The following is a 23,040-nucleotide window of genomic DNA, read 5'->3' as shown; positions in this document are numbered from 1 at the left end:
AGAGACGTTATCATCGTTATCGTGATACCCAAAAATATGATGGTACAGTAATTGCATATGGACATAGGCATTTGTTGGTAGGAAAAACACACACGGTACTTCTAAAGCATGGATTAAGTTACAAGCATTAGAGATTTAAATAGTATATATAGAGTATTCTATGTACATTTTGAGAACGTCCGGTTGTATAAATAATTTGTTGGTTTTTTCAACCAACTTCTGTCTCCGTTTGTTATATATATAGACTTGCAAAATTTGTTGTTAGGTACTATTGCATGTGTTTGTCTTGACCATTATCTGTCGTATTGTTATAAATCGTATCGTTAAATTTCACATGAGTATACAAAAATGTAATGTGATATATGCGTCTGTATGTTGGGCATTTTTGTTTTGAAAAATGGAGTACGTGTACATCGTCAGAACGATGTTGGCGAAAGACGTTATAATGTATTCTGGTTTAGTCATGGATCTAAAACCTAATGCAGAAATCGGATCTATCAATGTTATTCTAGAGTAACCTCTGTTTTTATACTTTGTGCATTACATATTGTGTTGTCCTTCAGTACTACAACTTCTCCATTAGCTGTATGATTTTTTTAAGTGAAATGCGTTCTTCCTCTGACTATTCACGTTAAGATATGAACATATCATTCAGAAATGTTGTTTTCAAAAAAGTTCAAAAACTTAAATTGATATCGTGATTAAAAAAAAAATTGAATTTATTATTAATCCCATCCCTGTGTGAAATCCTATACAAAGTTACTTGTATAAAATTTTGCAGTATGGATCCATATTGTTTTCTGTAATCTTAATCTCAAAATTTTGCATTCATAGTTAACAAGAAACATAAGACAGAACAAACTGAAATGAGACAGTTGAAACGATCAGAGTGACCAAAAGATAAATGCAAGAAGAAGTGTTCCTCAGCCTAGTTATACTGTAAACGTTGATCTTTTCGTGAGCTGAAAATTTCGCAAAGTCAGTTTTCTGAGACTATTGGCGGGATGAATATCTGATAGTTTTTCGCGCTGTGTATTTATCATTATTCACATGTCAAAATGTGCACTTGTTTACATCTTCGTACGTGAATATATATTCGCGGGAGACTTAACACTAGGGCCTACAAATATATCAAATTTATTGTGTGCAAGGATTTATAAGTGATCATCTTGTACAGTACGTTTTGTATGTCCTTGTTGTGATATCTAAGTAATAAATTCAAAATAAAATATACAATATTACATTGAGATAAAAAGGGACTAATATAAACAAAATGTTATTTAATGGTCCATGTGGGTGTTAATCTGGTTGCGCCGTTCAAAAAGTATTTATCGTGCAGGTGCCCGCCCTACCTTGGGCCTGAGCAGATCTCTGGTCTGAGCTACAAGTTTTCACCCGTGTTATTCGTGCGAAACAAAGTTATCGTTCTTGACTACAGACGGGATGCCGGTTGCATGTGTGACAAGCAAAGGTAAGACGAACTGTGCTGTGCGATGTTCTTATATGTAATACTTATTTACAGGATTAAATTGAATTCACAAATTCAACAAACAATAACAGGTGACATATTCAATACAACATCATTGGAGACAAGTTATAATATTATGATGAAATAACATGTATCGTCTAATGTAAACAACACACGTGTGTGTGTGGAACGGACCGACATGTGCCCTGCGACACGGTTCGTTTAATTAGTCCGTGCTTGGGCAAAGCAACAAATAACTTCTATTGAATACGATCAATTTTATAGATATCAATATTTTATTTGCAATTCTTCTATGTAATTTGCGAAAGCCTCATCGCCGGATATTCAAGGTCAAGTAATGTATATTAATTAATTAATTATGGAATGACCTTTATACTTTTAAGTAGTGCATTAGATTCGTTCTAGTTCAGTTGCCTACATTTGACTTAACCCCCATATATGTTCTCATTGTGTCTAATAAATGTTGCTTGTAATTACAATTCCCTGGCTATACTAAGAGTAATACATAATTGATTATAGGCCTTGTTTTACTGTGATATTAATATTATATTATTACTCATCATCAGTGGAAAGTTATATTTGCTTGAAATACGTGGAGTAGTAGTAATAAAAAAAACAGTAAAAAAAATATTAATTGATTATTAAACATGAATAAAAACATTCAAAATCAGCTTCTTTTGATAAATGAGAAGAAAATTGTCCGTTAAATTAATTAGCAATTTTATTTTATTCCGTTTTTAGTATTTTTTATTTTTTTTGTAAGCTTTGTTTTTAATATTTAGTATTTCCATTTGTAGTATCTTTTTTTTTGGTAAGCTTTGTTTTTAATATTTAGTATTTTTTTATTACGAAACTGACCATTAAAATATACAAATGTAGGTTTTAATAAAAAAGGGAACACTTCGGAAGGGAAAAGCACATGCCCCTAGGACCTTTTGAATGATGGTATCTTAAAGGGACATGAACCTTAAATATTTTGTTCTGTATGCTTAGATATGGTTTTCAGATGTTTATTGAATATTTTATTACAATGATTGGTTATCTAAAACGACAGGAAAACGTGGGGAATACCTACCTCAAAAATGATAAAAATAGACCGTCATATTCAATTTTTGGAACACAAAACGAAAGCTGGCCAAAAGCGAGGTTATAATGAACAACAAACTTGCTGATATGACAAGAAATATTAGTTTTCCACATTTTAAGATTATTTTCTAATTTACGATGGTTGACAATTAAATGAAGCTTAAGCCATATTTATTATAAAACAATTTGTATTTAGCGTAAGAATTATAAGTCAAAAGTCAAACGAGACTTTTCATTCGACATGGCACTGCGAAGGGAGATTCCTGACTTATTGCACATATGTACATCATGGAAGTATAAAGTGGGGAGTTGCTTCCGTCTCATTCATTTCAGCGATCCATTTATATTTACCTACTTTCCCAATCGCGCACGTTACTGACTCTTGACGTACACTGTTTTCTATCGGAATTCGTTTGTGTTCGCTTCATCCACATTTTTGACCCACCATTTTGTTTACATATGCAGTGCATTGTGGGAGGTCACTAAAGTTCAACACTACTATACTATCGTTACAAAATTTGACTGGGTCGGTTCAAAATACAGAAAGATGGAATTTCCATTATAATTATTTTATTTGACACATTTGCACAATAATTGATATATCTTACTTAGTAAGGTATCGAACACGTCTTAAATATGTATTTACTCAAATTTACATGGTTTATTTAGGTTCATGTCACTTTAATACAGGTTATATGTCATAGTATGCAAAAGACACCTGGTTTTGTTAAATTGGTTCATGGGCAAAATCTTGTGGTAGCTGAAGCAGAATCTTTGCCTTACTCTTTTAGAGGTAAATTAATGAAATCAAAGATTAACTTTGATTTTTGCTTTACCAATAAAAAGAAGAGAAAAAAATAGCCCACTTATTTCTGAATTAGGACATATAATTACTTCATAGGCATTGTTATGTAGTTTTGGTACCAATATAAACATTTATGTATGCGCTGTTCTATTTTCAGATAGTGTATAATGTGTCTCATTGGATGATACTCAATTTTTGAGAACTCTCAGGAAGGGGAAGGAAACAAAAGGAAAACAACAAAGAGAAAGGAAAGAACAGGATTTGTGAAGGACGATGAAGATGACACCAAAGACAAATGGCATCATGATTGCCATTCTGATAAATTTGATGAATTGTTTTCTTGGAGTAACATCTAATGATTTATCAGGTATTATTCAATATTTCAGTTATGATTTCCAAAATAGAAATTTCAAACCAAATTATGGCAAATATTATATTTCCAGTATCTGATATACCCATATGCATTTATTTTGTTATTTAGTGTATAGTATATAGAGGAAGATTATCTCTGCATTTTACATTCTATGAAATATAAGAACATGTCTGAAACACATCTTTTGTATACATGTTAAAACCATATTCATTATTATATTAAATTAAACTTGACATGAACTTTGATTGATTGATGGGGCTTAATGTCCTTGTTCCGGTAAAGCTCCATCAATGAACTCACTCTACTCTTGCATAAAAAAGACTTCCAAGAAGTTTATGTGAACTTTCTGCAGTATATTTTTTCAATTTATGATATTGTGTTTTGAAATTTTTTGAAATTCGTTGGCCTATATTGACAAATGGAGAAAAATATGTATTTGAAAATTAAGAAAATTTAAAACTTTACAGGTCCACCGCAGTTGATGAATATGCCCATAACAGACCTTGAGTATAAGGAAGGGGAGACAATGAAGATCAGCTGTCTAATGGTGTCAAGGCCCCGCCCCATTCTCTACTGGTTCAGAAATGGACGTCAAATGTGGCGATACCATGATTCAAGGTAAAGGGGCACACATTTGCTGAAGATAACTTGTAAATGTAAAATCAGTATGGTCATCGCTGTGGTAAGCCATGTCAGTTATTACATATCCAATCTAATTAAAATTAGACTTGTATACTGCGCCACTACAAGTACTATGGTCTAGGATATGCTCCAATACAAGATCCAAGAACTCTGTTCAGGGGCACCTCAGCATGAAGCCTATGGTTATAGCCAATTAGTATGTCGCCAATGAAATCTTCGGTATAGTATTGAATATCTTGGGAATGAATGGCTACTAGCTGTTATAATGTACGTCCCGAGATGTTCTGATTCTAGCTAGGTCAGGGGTCATGCTGAGGTGATCCTGAACAGGGAGTTGTCTCACATGGTCTTCAAACTGGCAATGTCTATACATCTTAACCACTCAGGCACTGTGGACCCATGCACAGAAGAAACAATAGCAGTGATATGGTGCATGGCTACTAGCTGTTATAATGTACGTCCCGAGATGTTCTGATTCTAGCTAGGTCAGGGGTCATGCTGAGGTGATCCTTAACAGGGAGTTGTCTCACATGGTCTTCAAACTGGCAATGTCTATACATCTTAACCACTCAGGCACTGTGGACCCATGCACAGAAGAAACAATAGCAGTGATATGGTGCATCCCCACTTAACCCCATAGAAATTATTGAATATTCATTGTCCATTCAGATGTTTCCCCTTTAAAACTCATTTACCCCTGAAAATGTCTAAATGAACTGCTCCAGCCTTTGATCTTTTGAGGGGTTAATTTGTCTTTAGGGGTGGATGAATTACAGCCGTGCTACCCCAACTGAGAACGACGCGTGTATATAAACCCCTACCGCTCTACCGCTGACTTGTATCGATGTATTGAATGAGTGTACTGCAGCCATGTTATTTATAGACGCGAGTACTGTCGCCAAATCCACAGGTAAATTGGTACTGGCTGCTGTGCTCCGGCCTCTCATCCAGCTTAATGAAACTGAATGGCTAGTTAGCTTAACCGATCTATATATCGTCAACAATGCGTCTGTATCTACTTAAAAACAAAACAGATATTCTTCAAACTACAGCAACATTCACTTGACAAGCATTTCTTTATTTTATATATATTAAGAAATCTTCATATTTCTAGTAAAATTGCATATGAAACTCCTTTTAGATCTAGCAATGCTCATTACGTAGGGAACCGCCATACCATGTCCCGGCTGCAGGCCGTGTGAAAAAAGTCAAAACACACGTGGGATTATAAGATGGGTCCTAAACTGTCCTATATTTAGAATTTTCATTAAGTGGTTTGTAATATTTTTACAGCAAAACTGACAAGCTACAAGGTTAGTGGCATTTTTAACCGTACTCTTATATACAATAAGCCATCAGCTTGGATCTGGTGCCGTACAGGTAGTGAGTTTACTCACAGTGTGATTATTGCAAGTCAATGTATCTGCTATCTGATTGCTCTTTAAAGTTTGTTAATGATCTCAAACACACTTATAACTTATTGTGATTTTAAAGGCCCATTACCTTTCCCGAGCAAAATATAAAGGTTTCTTAAAAAACATTAATAACATCAGAAAATGCATACCGGTGACCTAAAATAAGGTTACGACACCAAACATATGCAAGATTTCCTGCGTAACATATGAAAACAGTGGAGAGTCAATTCGCTGTTTTGCCGTCTGGCGCAGTGATAGTCAACTACCGCGTGGTATTTAGGATGACGGCGGGAAACATAATACGACCCGCGTTATGAAAATAAACATTTTATTTATTTTAATCAAATCGTTCAGAAGGTGATGATAAATGTAGTGTTAACGGTAAGTTAACAATTTTTGCGACTCTACAAAATTATCGATCTTGTTTTATATTCCCATTTTAAAAATTAAAAGCCGTTTCGGAAAGGTAGTGGGCCTTTAAGTAAATATATAATAATATTTTCAAACAGTTCTGATAGCTATTCATGTGTAATATCTCCAGACATTGACATGTGTACGGAGTCAGTACCGTACGGCGGACCGCCAATGTTTTTGACATGTTCTGCAAGATATATTTCACTGTTTCAGTTACGGTGGCCAATAAAAGAAAACAAACACAGTGCAATTATATTATGTTATTTCTTCTAAATACAACACTTCTTTGTGCAAGTTTTCAAGCAGTTATTGTGAATGTTTTGTAATGAAATTACCACCTTTATAACATTGAATTTGTGGTTCCCCGGACATCGTTTTCCCCAAAATTTTTGAATGCGCAAAAATATACCGATAGAAGATTTTTTCAGCATTTTCTGTACTATGAAAAAGTACATCTGTAAAGTACACTGGTGTGTAAGTTACACAAGTTTTTACGATATTTGTAACAATTACGATTGTGTTTGGTACAGCTAATGTAGTCAGAGCGCCTGCGATTTACCTGTGGATTGGCGACAGTACTCAAGTCTATAAATAACTAGCTACACTCATTCAATACATCGATACAAGTCAGCAGTAGAGCGATAGGAGTTTATATACACGCGTCGTTCTCAGTTGGGGTAGCACGGCTGTAAATATGATGCATCCTACACGTTGATAGTGTTTCCTGTAATGTCTAAGCCAGTGTTATTACATATCACTCACTGATAATCTGGCTTTGATTACAGATACAATATAACACGGACAACCCTGATGATTTCTGCATTAAACTCCAATGACTCGGGAGAGTATTCCTGTCGTGGCATCAACCAATATGGAAAAAAGGAAGTTATATTTACACTGAATGTAGTATCAGGTAATACATTTAATTAAATCTTGCTTGAAACAAGTATTTTCATTTGCTTAAAATTTTAATTTTAGTTATCCTTTCATAATTTGAAAAGATTTTTTATGTTATAATTATCACAAAAATCAGAATGTACTCTGTCTTTTGTGATTAACTTCACAGTTTAAATTATTTAGAGTACACTTTGATATTTTGTGTTATACATTGTATAATATTTGTGTTAACATTATAACTTATATAACTTATGTAATATAAAATCCAGGTTGATTTAATATTCGTTGTATACTGTAAACTAACGTATTTTTGCTGTGACTCCATTTCACGTTTTTAAACCCAAAACATTTTTGTGGATATTAATTTTGTTTTCTTTCTAGATAGATTTCTTCAGTTCTAATTAACTAAATTCTTAACAGTTTTGCAGCAATTTATTTTCGCAATATTTAATTGTCCAAGAAATTTACTCCGCTTTATATAGAAAATTATCAATTTTATCTGCTTTGATTCGTAATCCAAAGGTACAAAAATCCCTTGCAGGGGCTATATATGTAACCTTTTTAAAGCCTATAATGATATCTTTGTTTTGACCTCTGACCTCTACCTTTGACCTTGGGTTGATTACAGAGGACAAAGATCAGCAGGATGACCAGCTGCCGACCATCGTCCCCTCCAACATGACAGCTTCTATAGGACAGTCTATCAAACTTGTCTGTAGCCTCATTCTGGACCAGGACACACCAGAATACGTGTCATGGGTCAAACGTGATTCTATTGACCAGAGGATCACCAATGATACTATCATACAGGTTAGCTTCATTACAGAGGGTCTCAAAAGACTTTTCATTGACTTGTTCACCCCTCAAATTCCAAAATGGAATCTAAATGCATCTTTAAGGACCAAGGAGTATTTAGGCCTTGCAGATGGTCACCCATGGTCTGGGATATTTCAGTAATTTTGACCAATATTGGTGTGTAAAATCTTAAATTCATTTTCAGCAAAACTCTTGGGAGTTTTTAATGTCCTGTGTACATTATATGACATTATGCTTATTTAGATTAATTAACTGGAAATTGGGGCAGATAGTGTTAAACATGTCTCATTCCGTCCTGTCTGTCAAATGCATATGGAGGTGATGGCATTTGTCTCTCAGATATTTCTAGTTCAGGGAAGACTCAGCACAATAAACAATGACAGTCAAAATATGATGATGAAACACAATGTCACAAGTCTTCAGCTGAAAAGTCATGTTCAATCAGAAAATTCTCCTTTTTTCCCAGTGGTACACTGGAATCGGGGTGTCTGTTGAACTTCTCCTAGAATTTGGTACACAGTTCTGTCAGAACACTATGTGAGTTGCCTAAACAATCTGGGGTTCTGCAATGTCCCCTATTAATGGAGCTAAATTTGTGCAGCGGGGGGTATTAGTCGTCCACTCTGGCGACAGTTATAGTTATTGTTTAGAATAAGAATCACTATGAATTGTAAGTGGTTTTATAAATAATGCTATACCTTATTGTAATGCTTTGGTCCTTATTACCGCACGGCCTCCTTTTTATGTAAATGATGTGTGACACATATGTTTTTATCGGAATTGTCCGAAGTCAGAAAAATGGCCGAAACCAGCAGTGTACTGCTGATTACCCGAATATCGGCCGATCATTGTGACCCAAGCATAAGGAAGCTTTATACCAGGTGGCCTAGGACTCACATGTGGGTAACCATATTCTGTTTCCTAGTCTAGAATTTATAACTATGCAAAATCAAAGAAGAAGATTCTACTTGAGTGTATACTGAATGTTTGATGTTTAATTATTTGAAGGTTAAATGTAAATTTTTTATTGAATTAAATAAAAAGTATTAATTAAAGTGAAGTTAAAGTTATTGCTTATTGACGGTCGAGGTCATTATCAATGTGAAGGTCAATTGCGATGTTATTGCTTATTTGAAGGTCAAGGTCATTATCAATGTGAAAGTCAAGGTGAAGTGGATTGACAGTTTTTGATATGAAAGTCAAGATTAAAAGTTTTATGAATATTAAAATCAAAGTCATCAGTTATCGTGATTCGATGAAGTCAAAATCATGATCAATATGAAGGTTCGGAATTGATATTGCTCTGCTGTACAGGTTTTAGGTTGATTCAAATTCAACATCTGAAATAATTATTAAGTCCATGTTTTTGTTCTCTTCCTCCTACAGTCGAGTGTATCCTACACCAAAGAGTCACCTGAGCTTTACCTACCCAGTCTAACACATGAGGACGAGGGTTTATACACTTGTATTATCATTAACGAGGGAGTGGAACATTGTCACACCTGGCTGTGGATCACATCTGAACCAGGTATGTTTAAAGTATAAACCACTAGTTACAGATGCTGCTGTAAGCCTATAAGAATCATTCACCACTTTTGGGGTGAGACAGGAGAATCTCAGTCTGAGGGGGTAAGAGTTTTAAGATGTCAAACATGAGCTGTGCTTGTGACGTTATTGCATTGTTGTCGTGATGTCATGCTACAGTTACTGTGTTAGAATGTGCAAAGATTTCATGTAAAACACAGAAGTGTCCCACATGTAAAATTACATGTAAATTACCCCTGTCGGGGGTATAAAGAAACTTCTCCCAACCTCTCCCAATTAGAAATGGTGAAGATTTGTAAGATGATTGAAATTACAGCATTGAAATTTAATTTTCATTTTGTTGAACATTATAAATTTAAATGTTATACATGTATCTATAGGTATGCCACATGCCGCCATTTTGTCGTCGGATATGACGTTATATGAAATAAAAGTGAAAATAAAAAGCTTTTGAATGAGTTTACTGTTTTATTTACACATACGTTTTTGTGACAGTTGAAGTTGTCAGATGTCATTGCAAACAGTTTCAGTGGAAAAATCCCACATATTTTGTATTAAATGTATGTATGAAAACGTTTAAATCGGCCGCGGGCCTCTTACCTTAATGTCGGCACGTCGCGAGCGTCATTTTGTATGTTTGATAACCGCGTGTTACGTTTTTCATCGCCATTGCGGTAATTGAGCCTACTTTCGTTTTTTGTAACATTATAATGAAGAGATTCTAACTTTGCTTTCTCTGCACATTATTTCAAAAGGTTATACATTTTGTAACTTGTTTTCTATAAACAATTATTTAATTGGTTACAGTATAATTAATTGATTTTTTGAGCATCAATCTATCAATGTTCTTTGACATTAATTAATGGGTTCCAATTTTGTTTTCTTTGGACTTAATTTCAAAAGGTTATAGATGTAATGATGTTTTCCTTGAACAGTAATTTAATAGGTTATCATTGTTTTACAGAGCATCAATCTACAGAAAACCAAACATCTAGCGAGAATGGAATGCTGATTGTGTATATCATCATACCTATGGTGTCCCTCCTCGCTATTGTGGTCGTCGGAATTCTAATTTATCGTAAATGGAAAGCAGCAAGATTATCACACAATGGAATAAGTTATTTTACTGTAGAAAAATCATCCAATAGTACACAAGATTTAGTGATTTAGTATTTTCTGTACGATAGGATTTTAATTTTGTCTTTGCTTATCACAGAGTTATTGCCTTTGAGGGTAGGTATCAGTTGTGAGGTCAATTTTTTTAAAGTAAATTGGCTTATTTTATTTGAAATATATGACAATATTATCACAAAAACATGATGTAACAATCAATACCTACCCACAAGGACAGATAGATCCGAAACATGCAAATACAAAAAAAAATATGTACTCAGATATACACACAGTTATGATATGTAGTATATATTGTAGAAGATTTGGTGACATTGAGAATATATCTGTTTAGGGTATAACTCTTTATTTTGAGACATACGTCAATCTCTTCACATTTCTTAGGTAGGAACACAATGACAACTGGGCCCAGTTTCATCAACATTCCTTGAACTTGAGCTAACTCCTTAACTTATTCACCCCTGAAGACGTATTTAGACTCTTTTAAATCAAAGACTGGACCAGTCCATTATTAACACTCAGGGGTGAAGGATTTAACTTAAAATCCTTTATAGAAAAGAATTACAGAAGTTATATACCTGTAATATTAAATTACAGACTCAAAGTTAAAGTTATTATTCCATCTTTGCCTATCACAGAGTTACTTCCCTTGGGGATAGATATTCATTGTGATGACATTAATATGTGAGTGAAATTCACTCCATTTTATCTGAAAAGTTTGATGATACCTTCACAAACACATGACGTGAAAATCTGCCAGGGTAAATAACTCTGTAAAATGCAAACTCGCGACGTGAAAAATCTGCAAGGGCAGATAACTCTGTAATATGCAAATACACAAAATGACATAGTAGGTCATGAGAAACCGTGCTGCTGTATGTCCTGGTGAAATATTTCACTGTAAAGATCTAGACTTGCATAAACTTGAACAAATTCAGATGCAGAGTTATCTGATGTTTAAAGAGTAAGTACAAGTTATAAAACAAAGGTTTGTGAAATCAGCGTAAGTATATGTTGCAAAAAAATAGATAGCTAGATACCTGAGAACACAAAAATAAATCAAAGTTTTGATGATGCTCAAACTGTCGTACACCCAACATATCGACGTCTGGTTATCTCAGGAAAATGTTGTCCTACATGAATCTCATTAGCAGACTCCTGAATCTCATTGGGTGAGAGAGAAAATCCCACCACACAAGCTTGTGTATCTAAAAATCATTCCAGTTTTATGAAAAGAAGTTTGTGATAGTCATTAACAGGTATTAAAATCATTGTAGAAAATCATCAATACTAGGATAGTTGTGAAGCAAATGTGTATGTTTAAATTGTATTGAATAATTAAAGTCATGATTGTTTTATTATTGTGATGAAAAAGGGAGTTAATGAGTATCAAACCCATTGTGAAGAAATCATGAATATTTAACACATAGGGAAATTATGATTATTTAACACATTATAGGGAAATCATGAATATTTCACACATTATGAAGAAATCATAAATATTTAACACATTGGGAAGAAATCATGAATATCAAAAAATCATGTAAAGTTTAATGAAATTCAAAATCATTAAAACAACTGTGAAAGTAATAATGAATAATATAAAAATAAATCATTGCAAAGAAATCATGATTATGAGACTTCATTAATTTTAAAATCATTTGAAGTTATATGTTTTAGATTTAAATTATTATCAATACATAATTTTGATTGAAAATTATTGACCGAAATCATGAATATTACCATTGATTATGAAGATATCGCAATTAATTTTGTAAATCAGTGTAGAGAAACAATATATGAATTCTGATTTAAGAGTACATTTTCAAATTCTTACAGGTCATATCATGTTCAGTGAATTAAGAATTTTTTATGAAAAATTAAAAAGATGAACTTTTCCTTTAATTTCTATCATTATTGCACGAAGTTGTGGTGACTTGGTTAAACCTGAATTTTTGATATAGAATGTGTGATGTGAATAAGTGATTTGTACAGCTGTATTTGTGTTTATAATTGTTATCACATTTGAGTTATATGTGTCGTTAACATAGTTAATCCATGAATATATATACCGTATTTGACCCAATAAGCAGTGGTTAAAAAATGAAAATGAAGGGGAGGACCAAATATTGACTAATCTTTCACACAATTAATGCACAAGAGTAAACCATTAATCAATTTACAAAATAAATCAAACAGAGAAGCCTATACAGTTCTCATAATTTCAGTCTTATTTAAGTCATTGTAAGTGAAACCAAGTCCTCAACAAGTGGTAGAGGACACTGTTTATAGGGACAGGGGTACTTATTGGTTCAAATACAGTAAATATAAAATACACTATATGTTTGAAATTGTTAGTTATGGAAAAAGGCTGAAAATATGTAATTTATTAAATTTGTTACTTATGAGAAGTTTAACTTCACTGCTGTGTGATGGTCTCCGTACTGTTTGAGTAAAGATATGTGTTCATTTTAAGTGAAGTGCCAATGGTTTATGTAGTCTGAAGTACTACAATAATATATTGTTACTAGATATGTATACCGGTAGGTAATGTGTGATGTTATACATGTATGTTTTTGTGTAAGTGTAAAATTTCACTATCTGTTCACATTGGAGTACATGTATGTATTAGTCTAGCAGTAAGCTCATACCCAGTAATAAACCCATGTCTAATAATGAGCCCATGTCTAGAAATAATCCCATTTCCAGTAATAAACCCATGTCTAATAATAAGCCCATGTCTGGTAATTATCCATGTTTAGTAATAAGTCCATGTCTGGTAATAAGTCATGTCGAAAAATAAGCCCAATCCCAGTAATAAACCCTTGTCTAATAATAAGCCCATGTCTAGTAATAAGCCCATGTCTGGTAATAATCCATGTTTAGTAATAAGTCAATGTCTGGTAATAAGTCATGTCTAGAAATAAGCCCATTTCTAGTAATAAGTCATGTCTAGTAATAAGCTCATACCCAGTAATTAGTCCGCTAAACCTGCCTTTATTATTAGGTTGGGTTTTTTTTTTAAATCAAATTGGTTTTTTTATTAATATATATTAGGCAAAAAGAAAAAAAATGAAAAGCCTAATAATATAGGCAGGTTTAGTGGACTAACCCAGTAATTAGCCAATGTCTACTAATAAGGTTATGTCTATTAATTAGCTCATTCCCAGTAATAAGCCCATGACATATAGTAAAAAGATTGTACACAGTTAATAACCTCATGTCTAGTAATAAGTCAATGTCTTGTAATAAGCCCATGTCTAGGAATATGCCCATATGTATAAAGCTCTTAACCAATAATAAGCCCATGTCTAATATTAACCTCATACCCAGTAATAAACCATGTCTGGTTGTAAGCTCTTTCCCTTTAATAAGCCCAGTAGAAAGCCCATGTCTAGTAATTAGTTAATGTCAATTATGATAGTGAAATGTTGATGAAATCCACAAACCATAAGTGATACACATCCTCAGCCATCAAGGATGAATTGAGTCTATACCTCTAGTATTGTCCTATAGGTCTGTGACAAAATCAGATACCGTACACATTAATGTATACATTAAAGTAATTTACATATCATCTATACCCTGACGAATATATTGTATTGAATCTGATCAAATAATTAGATTCAAGATGTTAATGTTTTATTTCATATGCCATGCACTTAGAATATCTAGTTTCCCCATCTGTATGATAGTCAGATTCCTATTTAATCATCTGGAGAATTTATGGGTAGGTGTTCATATGTCCATGAAAGTAGGTACCAAAGTTTACATATGTATAGATTTTTGAGCTCAAGATTTATCATTTTAATGTATATGTAATATTGGATCTCACTCTGATTTAGTGAAATTGTGTTATTTTATGTTTTTCTATTTATTTAAGAGATATTTGAGGAGAACATTTTTTTAAGAGTGTTAAATATGCCACTGTGCTGGTAGAGAGTGATACTATTGAAGTGCATGTATAGATACATGTACTGCACGAACATACCTTAGAAACATGAGTGACGAAGGAAATTACTATATGTATGCAAGTAACATATCAAGTTGTGAATAATACAAATATAGCCTATCCTAAGTCTGATAAGAATGTAGAGTAGTGTACAGTGTTTCTAGTCAAGAATTTATGTTGGAATCTGATGTTAAGAATAAGAGGTTAAAGGTCAGATGTTGATTGTCAAGGTCAATTTGTAAATCTCCTTAAATGATATCAAAAACATATATAATCATATCCACCGTAAGGAAGTTACATTTTTCACTGCAAATTGAGATTCCTACCCAGGGAATAAATAAAGTTCAGAAGTGGTGAATTTTGTTTTAGTGGGAGGGATTTCATTTTTGGGAGGGGTCTTATTTGTGGATAAAGGGTTTTATTTGTGGGAGGGGTGTTATGTGTGGGAGGAGTCTTATGTATGGCAGGAGTCTTATTAGTAGTGAAATACGGTGCTTCAGAGATCACAGCCTAGATCCTTAATATTTTTGTAAACCTATAGTAATTTTCTAAGAAACATGCCTGTAATAGATAAAGGAGTCTCTCCTTCCATCGTCGGAGACCCATGGGTGATCGCACTACACTACGCTACACTTAACGTTAGTGTATACATCGCCTGGGTTACCGAGGATGCTCTCCTTCAGCTAGAAAAGCAAAGATTTTTTTCACCTTTAAGAACTTGACATACGGTAGTTAGAGTCAATCGTTTGTTGAATATATATATGTATCATCAAAGAAACATATGTATAATATGCTGTATATTAAGTTCTTTTTTTGTTGATGGATAGTGACCATGCATGGACCAGAGTGAAATTACTTTTGCATTGAATGTACTGTATTTGATCCAATAAGCGCCCAAACTTGAACCAGCCTTTCATAAAATAATTGTACAAAGTAAGTCATAAATGAAAATGAAAAAGAAATCAAAGAAATCAAATTTTTAAATTTTCAGTCAGAGCATTTAATTTGAGTAAGTGAAATTGAGGTTTAAAAAAGGGGAAGGCCACTTATATGGGAGGGGATGCTTATTGGGTTGAATACGATGAATAGGTTATTAACAAAAGTATTGATAAATATTGTATATTAATCAGTTTCCAAGATCTCCATTCCATGGGAACTTCTTTGGTGGCTAACCAGAATACTAATGTATACTCTATTGTAATTGATTGTTGGCATTTATTATTTATTTGCTCAATTGAAATTTTTGTAGTGTTTATTTTTTTATCATATACATATTATCATTTAATCATTTAGTGTACCTGGTATTACGATTTTTCTGTATTAATTTATTTATCAGGAACTAATCATGCTACATTGTATATCATGGGAATATATCAGAGTTATTTCCCTTTATTTCACTATGCCAGAATTTTTTACGGTACATTTCTTGCAAATGTGATCTTGCCAAATCAATCTGTTTCTGAAATTCGAGGAAATGTTTAAGCAATTTAAGGGTATTCCTAGGCTAGCGAAGTTGGGGTATGTGTAGAATGTCCATTTGATAGTAAGTAGCTAATAAAGTCAGTTTCATATTGATGAACTGCAGGCATCTGTTAAGGAGAGCATTTTGTGTTGAATATTTCAGAACTCCAGTGATCATTTCAGACTGATAGTCTGCAGTTGATAATGCATTTATATATAACACTGGTCTTCCAAATCCACAAATCTCCCTCTATATAGCCTTGTTTTACTAAGTTATCTTGTAGCGGGACTGAACTGTGTTGATCATTGGTGACCAGGTAGTTCAATTGGTAGATTTTCCGGCTAGTGTTTTGTTCTGTCTGTCCCCTTCATTTTCTCCTCTCCAGTTACAAACTTTGCACCTAGCAAAGTACCTACTGTGGTGGTATAAGGTTCTTGGATACCGGAAGGAGGAGTGAAGCAGGACGGCACTGAATTAATCATCAAGGACCTGGTAGCTCAATGATAGAGTATCCTCCTAGTGGCCCGAGTTTGAGCCCCAGTCTGGCAACTTTATTTTCTCCTTACCCAATTATATACTAATTGACAAGTACAAACTAATGAACATCTAGAATTCTCTATGAAGTATAGTTTTACTCAGACACATGTGTATTATATGATGCATTTAACTGCCTGTACTAAAACAATATTTTGAGGTTTTTCATTTAAACTGCCTGTACTAGAACAATGAGTGTTTTCATTTAAACTGCCTGTACTAGAACAATATTTTGAGGTGTTTTCATTTAAACTGCCTGTACTAGAACAATATTTTGAGGTGTTTTCATTTAAACTGCCTGTACTAGAACAATATTTTGAGGTGTTTTCATTTAAACTGCCTGTACTAGAACAATATTTTGAAGATGCTGTCTCTGACGTGCACATGTTTGTGAAATCTATAGATTAATGTATTCCAGTATGCTAGACTGATCAAGATTGTTTTATTTTATAAGTGTGAGTTTTGTTGACATGAATGGAATATATATATGCCAAATAAACTACTAAATATGTATGACTTGTTTTTGATTTTGCATGAGAATTAAAGAGAAGTTTATCCAAAGCCATCGGGGAGTCTAGCAGTTATAATTATATGCTGTCATGAAAAGCCCTAGCTAATACGCCATATTACAGTACTTGTTGTAGAGACACTTGATCCCTCATATCTATCAAGGTTCTAAAACTTACAATCTGCATAGTGAACTCTTCTCCGTCCTTGATATTCCATGGGTTACTATCACTGCCAAAATATCCACCTGTGGACTATATCATAGCAAAACTGGAGGTTCTCTGTGCAACAACAGGTGATTAGGCAGGTAGTTTGGTCTTTTGATGTATATCAAAAGAATTGAGTAACAATACACTTTGGTTGACTGTATGGCTTAAGTTGAACTTCACTCTCAACATAATCTCCAAAGGAAATCTTGGTAGGCCTGTGATTGATCAATTAATTTCTCTTGAAATGCCTTCAGTTTTACTATGACATTGTTCAGTGGTGAATATTATGACAGTGTTAGTACCCCTGGACAACAGATGATGGCTCTTCTCAAACTGGAGGAATTAAGGTGTGACAACAATTTCACCGAAATCAACACTAACATGTACACTGTAATTGGTATTTTTGACTTTATTTAGAATTTCATTAAATATAATTTATACATGAACATGTAACAAATACAGCAGACTTTTTATAAGAATCATATTAATAATCAACAAATCATGATTTATAAATGGCAACCTTTCACAATATACTGGCATTATGAAGTGAAAAGATAAACTGGTCTCCGGTTATATATACCCTGTGATTGTGAATATCTTGAATAATGTAATGTCCTTGCAGGTTCATTTCTGATTAAAACACCAGTGTAATTAAATGGAAATCAATTAAATTTGATTGCAATCACAGTGAGCATGAAATTACCATTCAAATTATTTATTTTCACCCACACTGAATTTGATAGATATGATATCTGACAACCCTGCCTGGATTTCGTCCCCTTCATTCACTGGACCAACACCAGATGGCGTACCAGTCAACAATACATCACCCTCTTCCAGTGTGAAAGATTTGCTGAGGAAACTGATCAAGAATGGAATGGGGAAAATCATATCAGTTGTGTTTCCATTTTGTTTCAGTTCTCCGTTGACCTTGAGCCAGAGGTCAAGGTTACTGGGATTTGGTATTTTGTCCTTCTCAATGAAATTGCTTACGGGACAAGATGTATCCCAAGATTTGGCAAGTGCCCAAGGATGACCATTCTTTTTGGCGTAATCCTGAAGGTCCCGTGCAGTCATGTCCAGGGCGAGAATGTATCCGCCAACATGGTCCATTGCATTCTCCTCAGAGATGTTGGTTCCACCTTTTCCAATCACAATTCCCAGCTCAACTTCATGATGGAGCTCATTGCAGCCAGGTGGAAACTTTGAAAATTAGAGAAAAATTAAAGAAATAGTATAAAGTTGATGAGTCAATGGAGCAAGTAAAATGATCAAAAATGATTAAAGTCAAAGAGGAGTCTGCAATTCACTCAAAACATTCTATCATGTATAATTATCCCACATAATATAACATTTAAAGCTTTCTTTTCTTTGGCTAATATCCAAGTAGTAAATACATTGTGTATAAGGATTGTTCTTCATTTTAACTACTTATACAACACTAGCTGTAGTATAATTCAGTTGGCGAAACACATATTAATTTGTTGAGCATAGAATATTTGTTTGTTGTCAACTGTACAGTACACAGCCAAAATAAAGATTTTTTTTTTAATACCTTATGTCTATCATGAACTCTTTTTGGAATGAAAAAAAAAACTTTTTTCTTTGTCCCATGGGTGGTCTTTATGGACAGTTTTGCCTGTACTGGTATTCTTTGTGACCAAGAAATGTTTCTTGAAATCCCAAAAATATATTTCCCACATAAATAACCAGCTATTCAGTAACAGCTGACTAACACTTACCCCGCAGCTACTGTTGTAGCGGAAAAGATATCACTTTCTGACTGAATCTTCTGACTATCTTTTCTACTACAACAGTAGCTAATTTAAACCTAACTTATTTAACTGTTTTAACTCTTAAACTTGAGAAGTTTGGTTGGTTTACCTACCCTTATTCGCTGGCCCTCGACAATGTAGGCAGTGGTGGGCTTGATGAATACCAATGGATTCTTCGGGATTGGATTATTCAGTTCTTTAGCATGAGATCTGGAATAGAAAGTATCCATCTTTACTTTTTACATAAACATTGGGAGTAAAAAATGTAAAGCTTGTCAGGTGCGAACCGGAGACAGTCCAAAAATTAAATGTAGATACAAACAATAATATATGAATATAAAGTTTATGACATTGAGGTTTCATCTTAAACTAGCTAGTGTTGTAGCGGAAAAGATATTACAGTACATTTCTGACGACTTTTCCTCAGATCGAGGTGTAGTATCTTTCTGCTACAACAGTAGCTAATTTTAAAAAGATTATATAGGCTAGAGCTCAGGTAAAATCTGGTTATTTTAAATTTTCCATGTGTCTTCACCTGTGTTTCATTTTTTTAATTTAATGCGAACTGCTTAATCCTTTGGTTCTGATTACAGATAATGAAAAAAAAATCTATTAGTAATTTAAGGAATACATGTAGTACCCATGCAGATTTATCTCTGAATCACATCAACATTATAAGAATAGCTCTGATATGTTTGGGATCTGAGGATAACTATATCAGGTATCGTATATCTACCTGTATATAAAGTTACAGGTAAAGAAAACATTATATATAGGTCAAGAACGCCCATATCAGATTATCACATTTCATTATCCGACTACAGACTATACGGTCAGTAACTTCTAGTTGTTTGTACTAAATAGATATTGCTGAAAACAACCAGTATGCAATGCCACCACCGTTAATAACAAAATATCTTTTTAGTAAACGAAATGTGGCGGGGTGATTACGACGTACATCAAATAGAACGGCTTAACGATATTCACATTGCAGAAGTTGATGATCAGTCGGCGAACCGAGAAACAAGCCTTGCCTCACAATAAATTGCTGTTCATGGCAAACTAACAGATTGCCAGTCGAGATAAAATATTCATTATAAATCACTGTAACACTATTTCACATTTACTAATTCTGAATTACTTGTAATTTCGTCCGATCGCCAAGATTTTCTTCCCAATCTCACGGAATCTTGCTAGGTTGGCACTGGAGGCAGCCATCTTGGTCCGAGGTCGTCTTAAAACTTAATTAGAGTTATTCCCCTTTGGCCGTATACGTGCTGTGGACAAGTTTTGATAGTGGCGTGTTAGGCCTATGTTGACGATGATCATGATGAGTAGGCCTAGTCCAGTGGTGAAAGATGCTAATGGCAATGATAAAAATAGTGATTATGCTGATGAGATGATAATGACGGTGACGGTGTATAATGGTGATGATTATGATAATAGTGGTGATAATGATGATGATGATGATGATGTAATTAAGTGGCGGTGATGATGATGATAATGACGACAGCGACGATGGTGATGATGTTTTCTATCCATGTATTTCTGATGATGGTGTTGGTGATGGTTGTAGTGGCGATGATGCATCATGATAATGACGACGACGACGATGGTGATGATAAGGACAGTGATACAAATAGTGATGAATGATGATGATGATGATGATGATGATGATAATGATAATGACGATGAAGGCTTTTCAATGTAAGCATCAAGGACGTATATGAGAAGGATAAGTCACACTGGGTTTTGGGGAAGTCCAAAGCAGGCGCTTTTGTGTATGTGCACTGACCGTGGCGTTGGGCGACGACTGATTTTCCTTTGATATCCGCCGGCGCAGCCTTTGATGTAGCTTGCGGGTGCGAGGGTTACCGTCTTACTTTCTGGAAGCTGTGCTGTCATTTCATGAGCTGTCTATTTTTTTTAACGAAAATTTTAAGACATAAGGCCCTAAATATTCCGTCTTTAAAAGCAAGTAATAAACGTCGTGAAATTTAACAAACTTTACAATGGTGTTTCGTTTGACTCGATAAGACAAGTTTTTGTTGAGAAAAACGGTTTTTATTCCCGGTTCATAGGCGTCTCGCGTGGTGTTTAGTTATGTAAAGAGACAGACACGAATCCTTCTCACTTATAAATCCTTGGTAAGCATATTTCTGTTATTAGAGCTTTGATATCGGAAGGTCCTCGATGTATTTCTGATGTTGGAGCCTTGATACCGGAAGGCTCTCCATGTATTTCTGGTTTTGCAGTTTTGTTATTGGGATCCTCAGTGTATTTCTGGTTTATAGCTTTGATATCGGAAGGCCCTCAATGTATTTCTGGTTTTGAAGCTTTGATATCTGAAGGTCTCAATGTATTTCTGGTTTTGGAGCTTTGATATCGGAAGGCCCTCGATGTATTTCTGGTTTGAAGCTTTGATATCAGAAGGCCCTCAATGTATTTCTGGTTTTGAAGCTTTGATATCTGAAGGTCTCAATGTATTTCTGGTTTTGGAGCTTTGATATCGGAAGGCCCTCAATGTATTTCTGGTTTTGGACCTTTGATATCGGAAGGCCCTCAATGTATTTCTGGTTTTGTACCTTTGATATCGGAAGGCCCTCAATGTATTTCTGGTTTGAAGCTTTGATATCAGAAGGCCCTCAATGTCTTTCTGGTTTTAAAGCTTTGATATCTGAAGGTCTCAATATATTTCTGGTTTTCGGAAGGCCCTCAATGTATTTCTGGTTTTGGAGCTTTGATATCGGAAGGCCCTCAATGTATTTCTGGTTTGAAGCTTTGATATCAGAAGGCCCTCAATGTATTTCTGGTTTTAAAGCTTTGATATCTGAAGGTCTCAATGTATTTCTGGTTTTGGAGCTTTGATATCGGAAGGCCCTCAATGTATTTCTGGTTTTGGAGCTTTGATATCGGAAGGCCCTCAATGTATTTCTGATGTTGGAGCTTTGATATGGGAAGGTCCTCGATGTATTATTCTGATGTTGGAGCTTTGATATCAGAAGGCCCTCAATGTATTTCTGGTTTTGGAGCTTTGATATCGCCCTCAATGATTTTGGTTGACCTTTGATATCGGAAGGCCTCGATGTATTTCTGATGTTGGAGCTTTGATATCAGAAGGCCCTCAATGTATTTCTGGTTTGTACTTTTGATATCGGAAGGCCCTCATGTATTTCGGTTTGAGCTTTGATATCGGAAGGCCCTCAATGTATTTCTGGTTTGTACTTTGATATATGAAGGCCCTCAGTATTTCTGGTTTTGCTTTGATATCGATTTCTGGTTTTGACTTTGATATCGGAAGGCCCTCAATGTATTTCTGGTTTGTACTTTGATATCGAAGGCCCTCAATGTATTTCTGGTTTTGTACTTTGATATCGAAGGCCCTCAATGTATTTCTGGTTTTGACTTTGATATCGGAAGGCCCTCAATGTATTCTGGTTTTGACTTTGATATCGAAGGCCCTCAATGTATTTCTGGTTTTGACTTTGATATCGGAAGGCCCTCAATGTATTTCTGGTTTTGGGGCTTTGATATCGGAAGGCCCTCAATGTATTTCTGGTTTTGGAGCTTTGATATCGGAAGGCCCTCAATGTATTTCTGGTTTTGGAGCTTTGATATCGGAAGGCCCTCAATGTATTTCTGGTTTTGGACCTTTGATATCGGAAGGCCCTCAATGTATTTCTGGTTTTGGAGCTTTGATATCGGAAGGCCCTCAATGTATTTCTGGTTTTGTAGATTTGATATCGAAGTCTCAATGTATCTGGAAGGCCTCAATGTATCAATCTGGTTTTTTTACCTTTGATATCGGAAGGCCCTCAATGTATTTCTGGTTTTGTACCTTTGATATCGGAAGGCCCTCAATGTATTTCTGGTTTTGTACCTTTGATATCGGAAGGCCCTCAATGTATTTCTGGTTTTGTACCTTTGATATCGGAAGGCCCTCAATGTATTTCTGGTTTTGGAACTTTGATATCGGAAGGCCTCAATG

At 34.5% G+C, this 23,040-nt stretch overlaps 2 protein-coding genes across 3 annotated transcripts; one reads left to right on the top strand and one right to left on the bottom strand.

Annotated features, from left to right (window-relative positions):
* Positions 1-1,414: 1,414 nt before the first annotated feature.
* On the top strand, positions 1,415-17,074 carry LOC138335219 (fibroblast growth factor receptor 2-like). 2 transcript variants are annotated; one of them, XM_069284200.1, is made up of 8 exons: positions 1,415-1,471; positions 3,538-3,747; positions 4,221-4,371; positions 7,010-7,137; positions 7,750-7,931; positions 9,324-9,465; positions 10,447-16,721; positions 16,883-17,074. In XM_069284200.1, exons 2-7 carry the CDS (start codon positions 3,654-3,656, stop codon positions 10,650-10,652), a joined length of 903 nt encoding a protein of 300 aa, XP_069140301.1. In that variant the 5' UTR covers positions 1,415-1,471; positions 3,538-3,653; the 3' UTR covers positions 10,653-16,721; positions 16,883-17,074. The 2 variants fall into 2 exon arrangements, with proteins under 2 accessions (XP_069140301.1, XP_069140300.1); XM_069284199.1 differs by having other exon boundaries at positions 16,799-17,074.
* Positions 17,075-17,666: 592 nt separating this feature from the next.
* Positions 17,667-20,323, bottom strand: LOC138335220 (oxaloacetate tautomerase FAHD1, mitochondrial-like). Its single transcript, XM_069284201.1, has 3 exons — positions 20,194-20,323; positions 19,166-19,262; positions 17,667-18,480 (listed from the first exon to the last, which is right to left on the bottom strand). Exons 1-3 carry the CDS (start codon positions 20,268-20,270, stop codon positions 17,989-17,991), a joined length of 666 nt encoding a protein of 221 aa, XP_069140302.1. The 5' UTR covers positions 20,271-20,323; the 3' UTR covers positions 17,667-17,988.
* Positions 20,324-23,040: the final 2,717 nt, after the last annotated feature.

This window comes from Argopecten irradians, chromosome 11 (assembly GCF_041381155.1).
Source record: "Argopecten irradians isolate NY chromosome 11, Ai_NY, whole genome shotgun sequence".
Classification (NCBI taxonomy): Eukaryota; Metazoa; Mollusca; class Bivalvia; order Pectinida; family Pectinidae; genus Argopecten; species Argopecten irradians.
This window is presented reverse-complemented; position numbering and strand designations above follow the sequence as displayed.

What these genes read in the sequence shown, in the direction of transcription:
- LOC138335219 (XM_069284200.1), top strand. Translation starts at nt 3,654, where the DNA reads ATGAAGATGACACCAAAGACAAATGGCATCATGATTGCCATTCTGATA. An exon ending in AACATCTAATGATTTATCAG is followed by an intron (nt 3,748 to 4,220) that starts GTATTATTCAAT and finishes AAAACTTTACAG; the next exon opens with GTCCACCGCAGTTGATGAAT. An exon ending in CCAATGATACTATCATACAG is followed by an intron (nt 7,932 to 9,323) that starts GTTAGCTTCATT and finishes TTCCTCCTACAG; the next exon opens with TCGAGTGTATCCTACACCAA.
- LOC138335220 (XM_069284201.1), bottom strand. Translation starts at nt 20,270, where the DNA reads ATGGCTGCCTCCAGTGCCAACCTAGCAAGATTCCGTGAGATTGGGAAG. An exon ending in GCGATCGGACGAAATTACAA is followed by an intron (nt 19,263 to 20,193) that starts GTAATTCAGAAT and finishes TTTCTATTCCAG; the next exon opens with ATCTCATGCTAAAGAACTGA. An exon ending in TCGAGGGCCAGCGAATAAGG is followed by an intron (nt 18,481 to 19,165) that starts GTAGGTAAACCA and finishes TAATTTTCAAAG; the next exon opens with TTTCCACCTGGCTGCAATGA.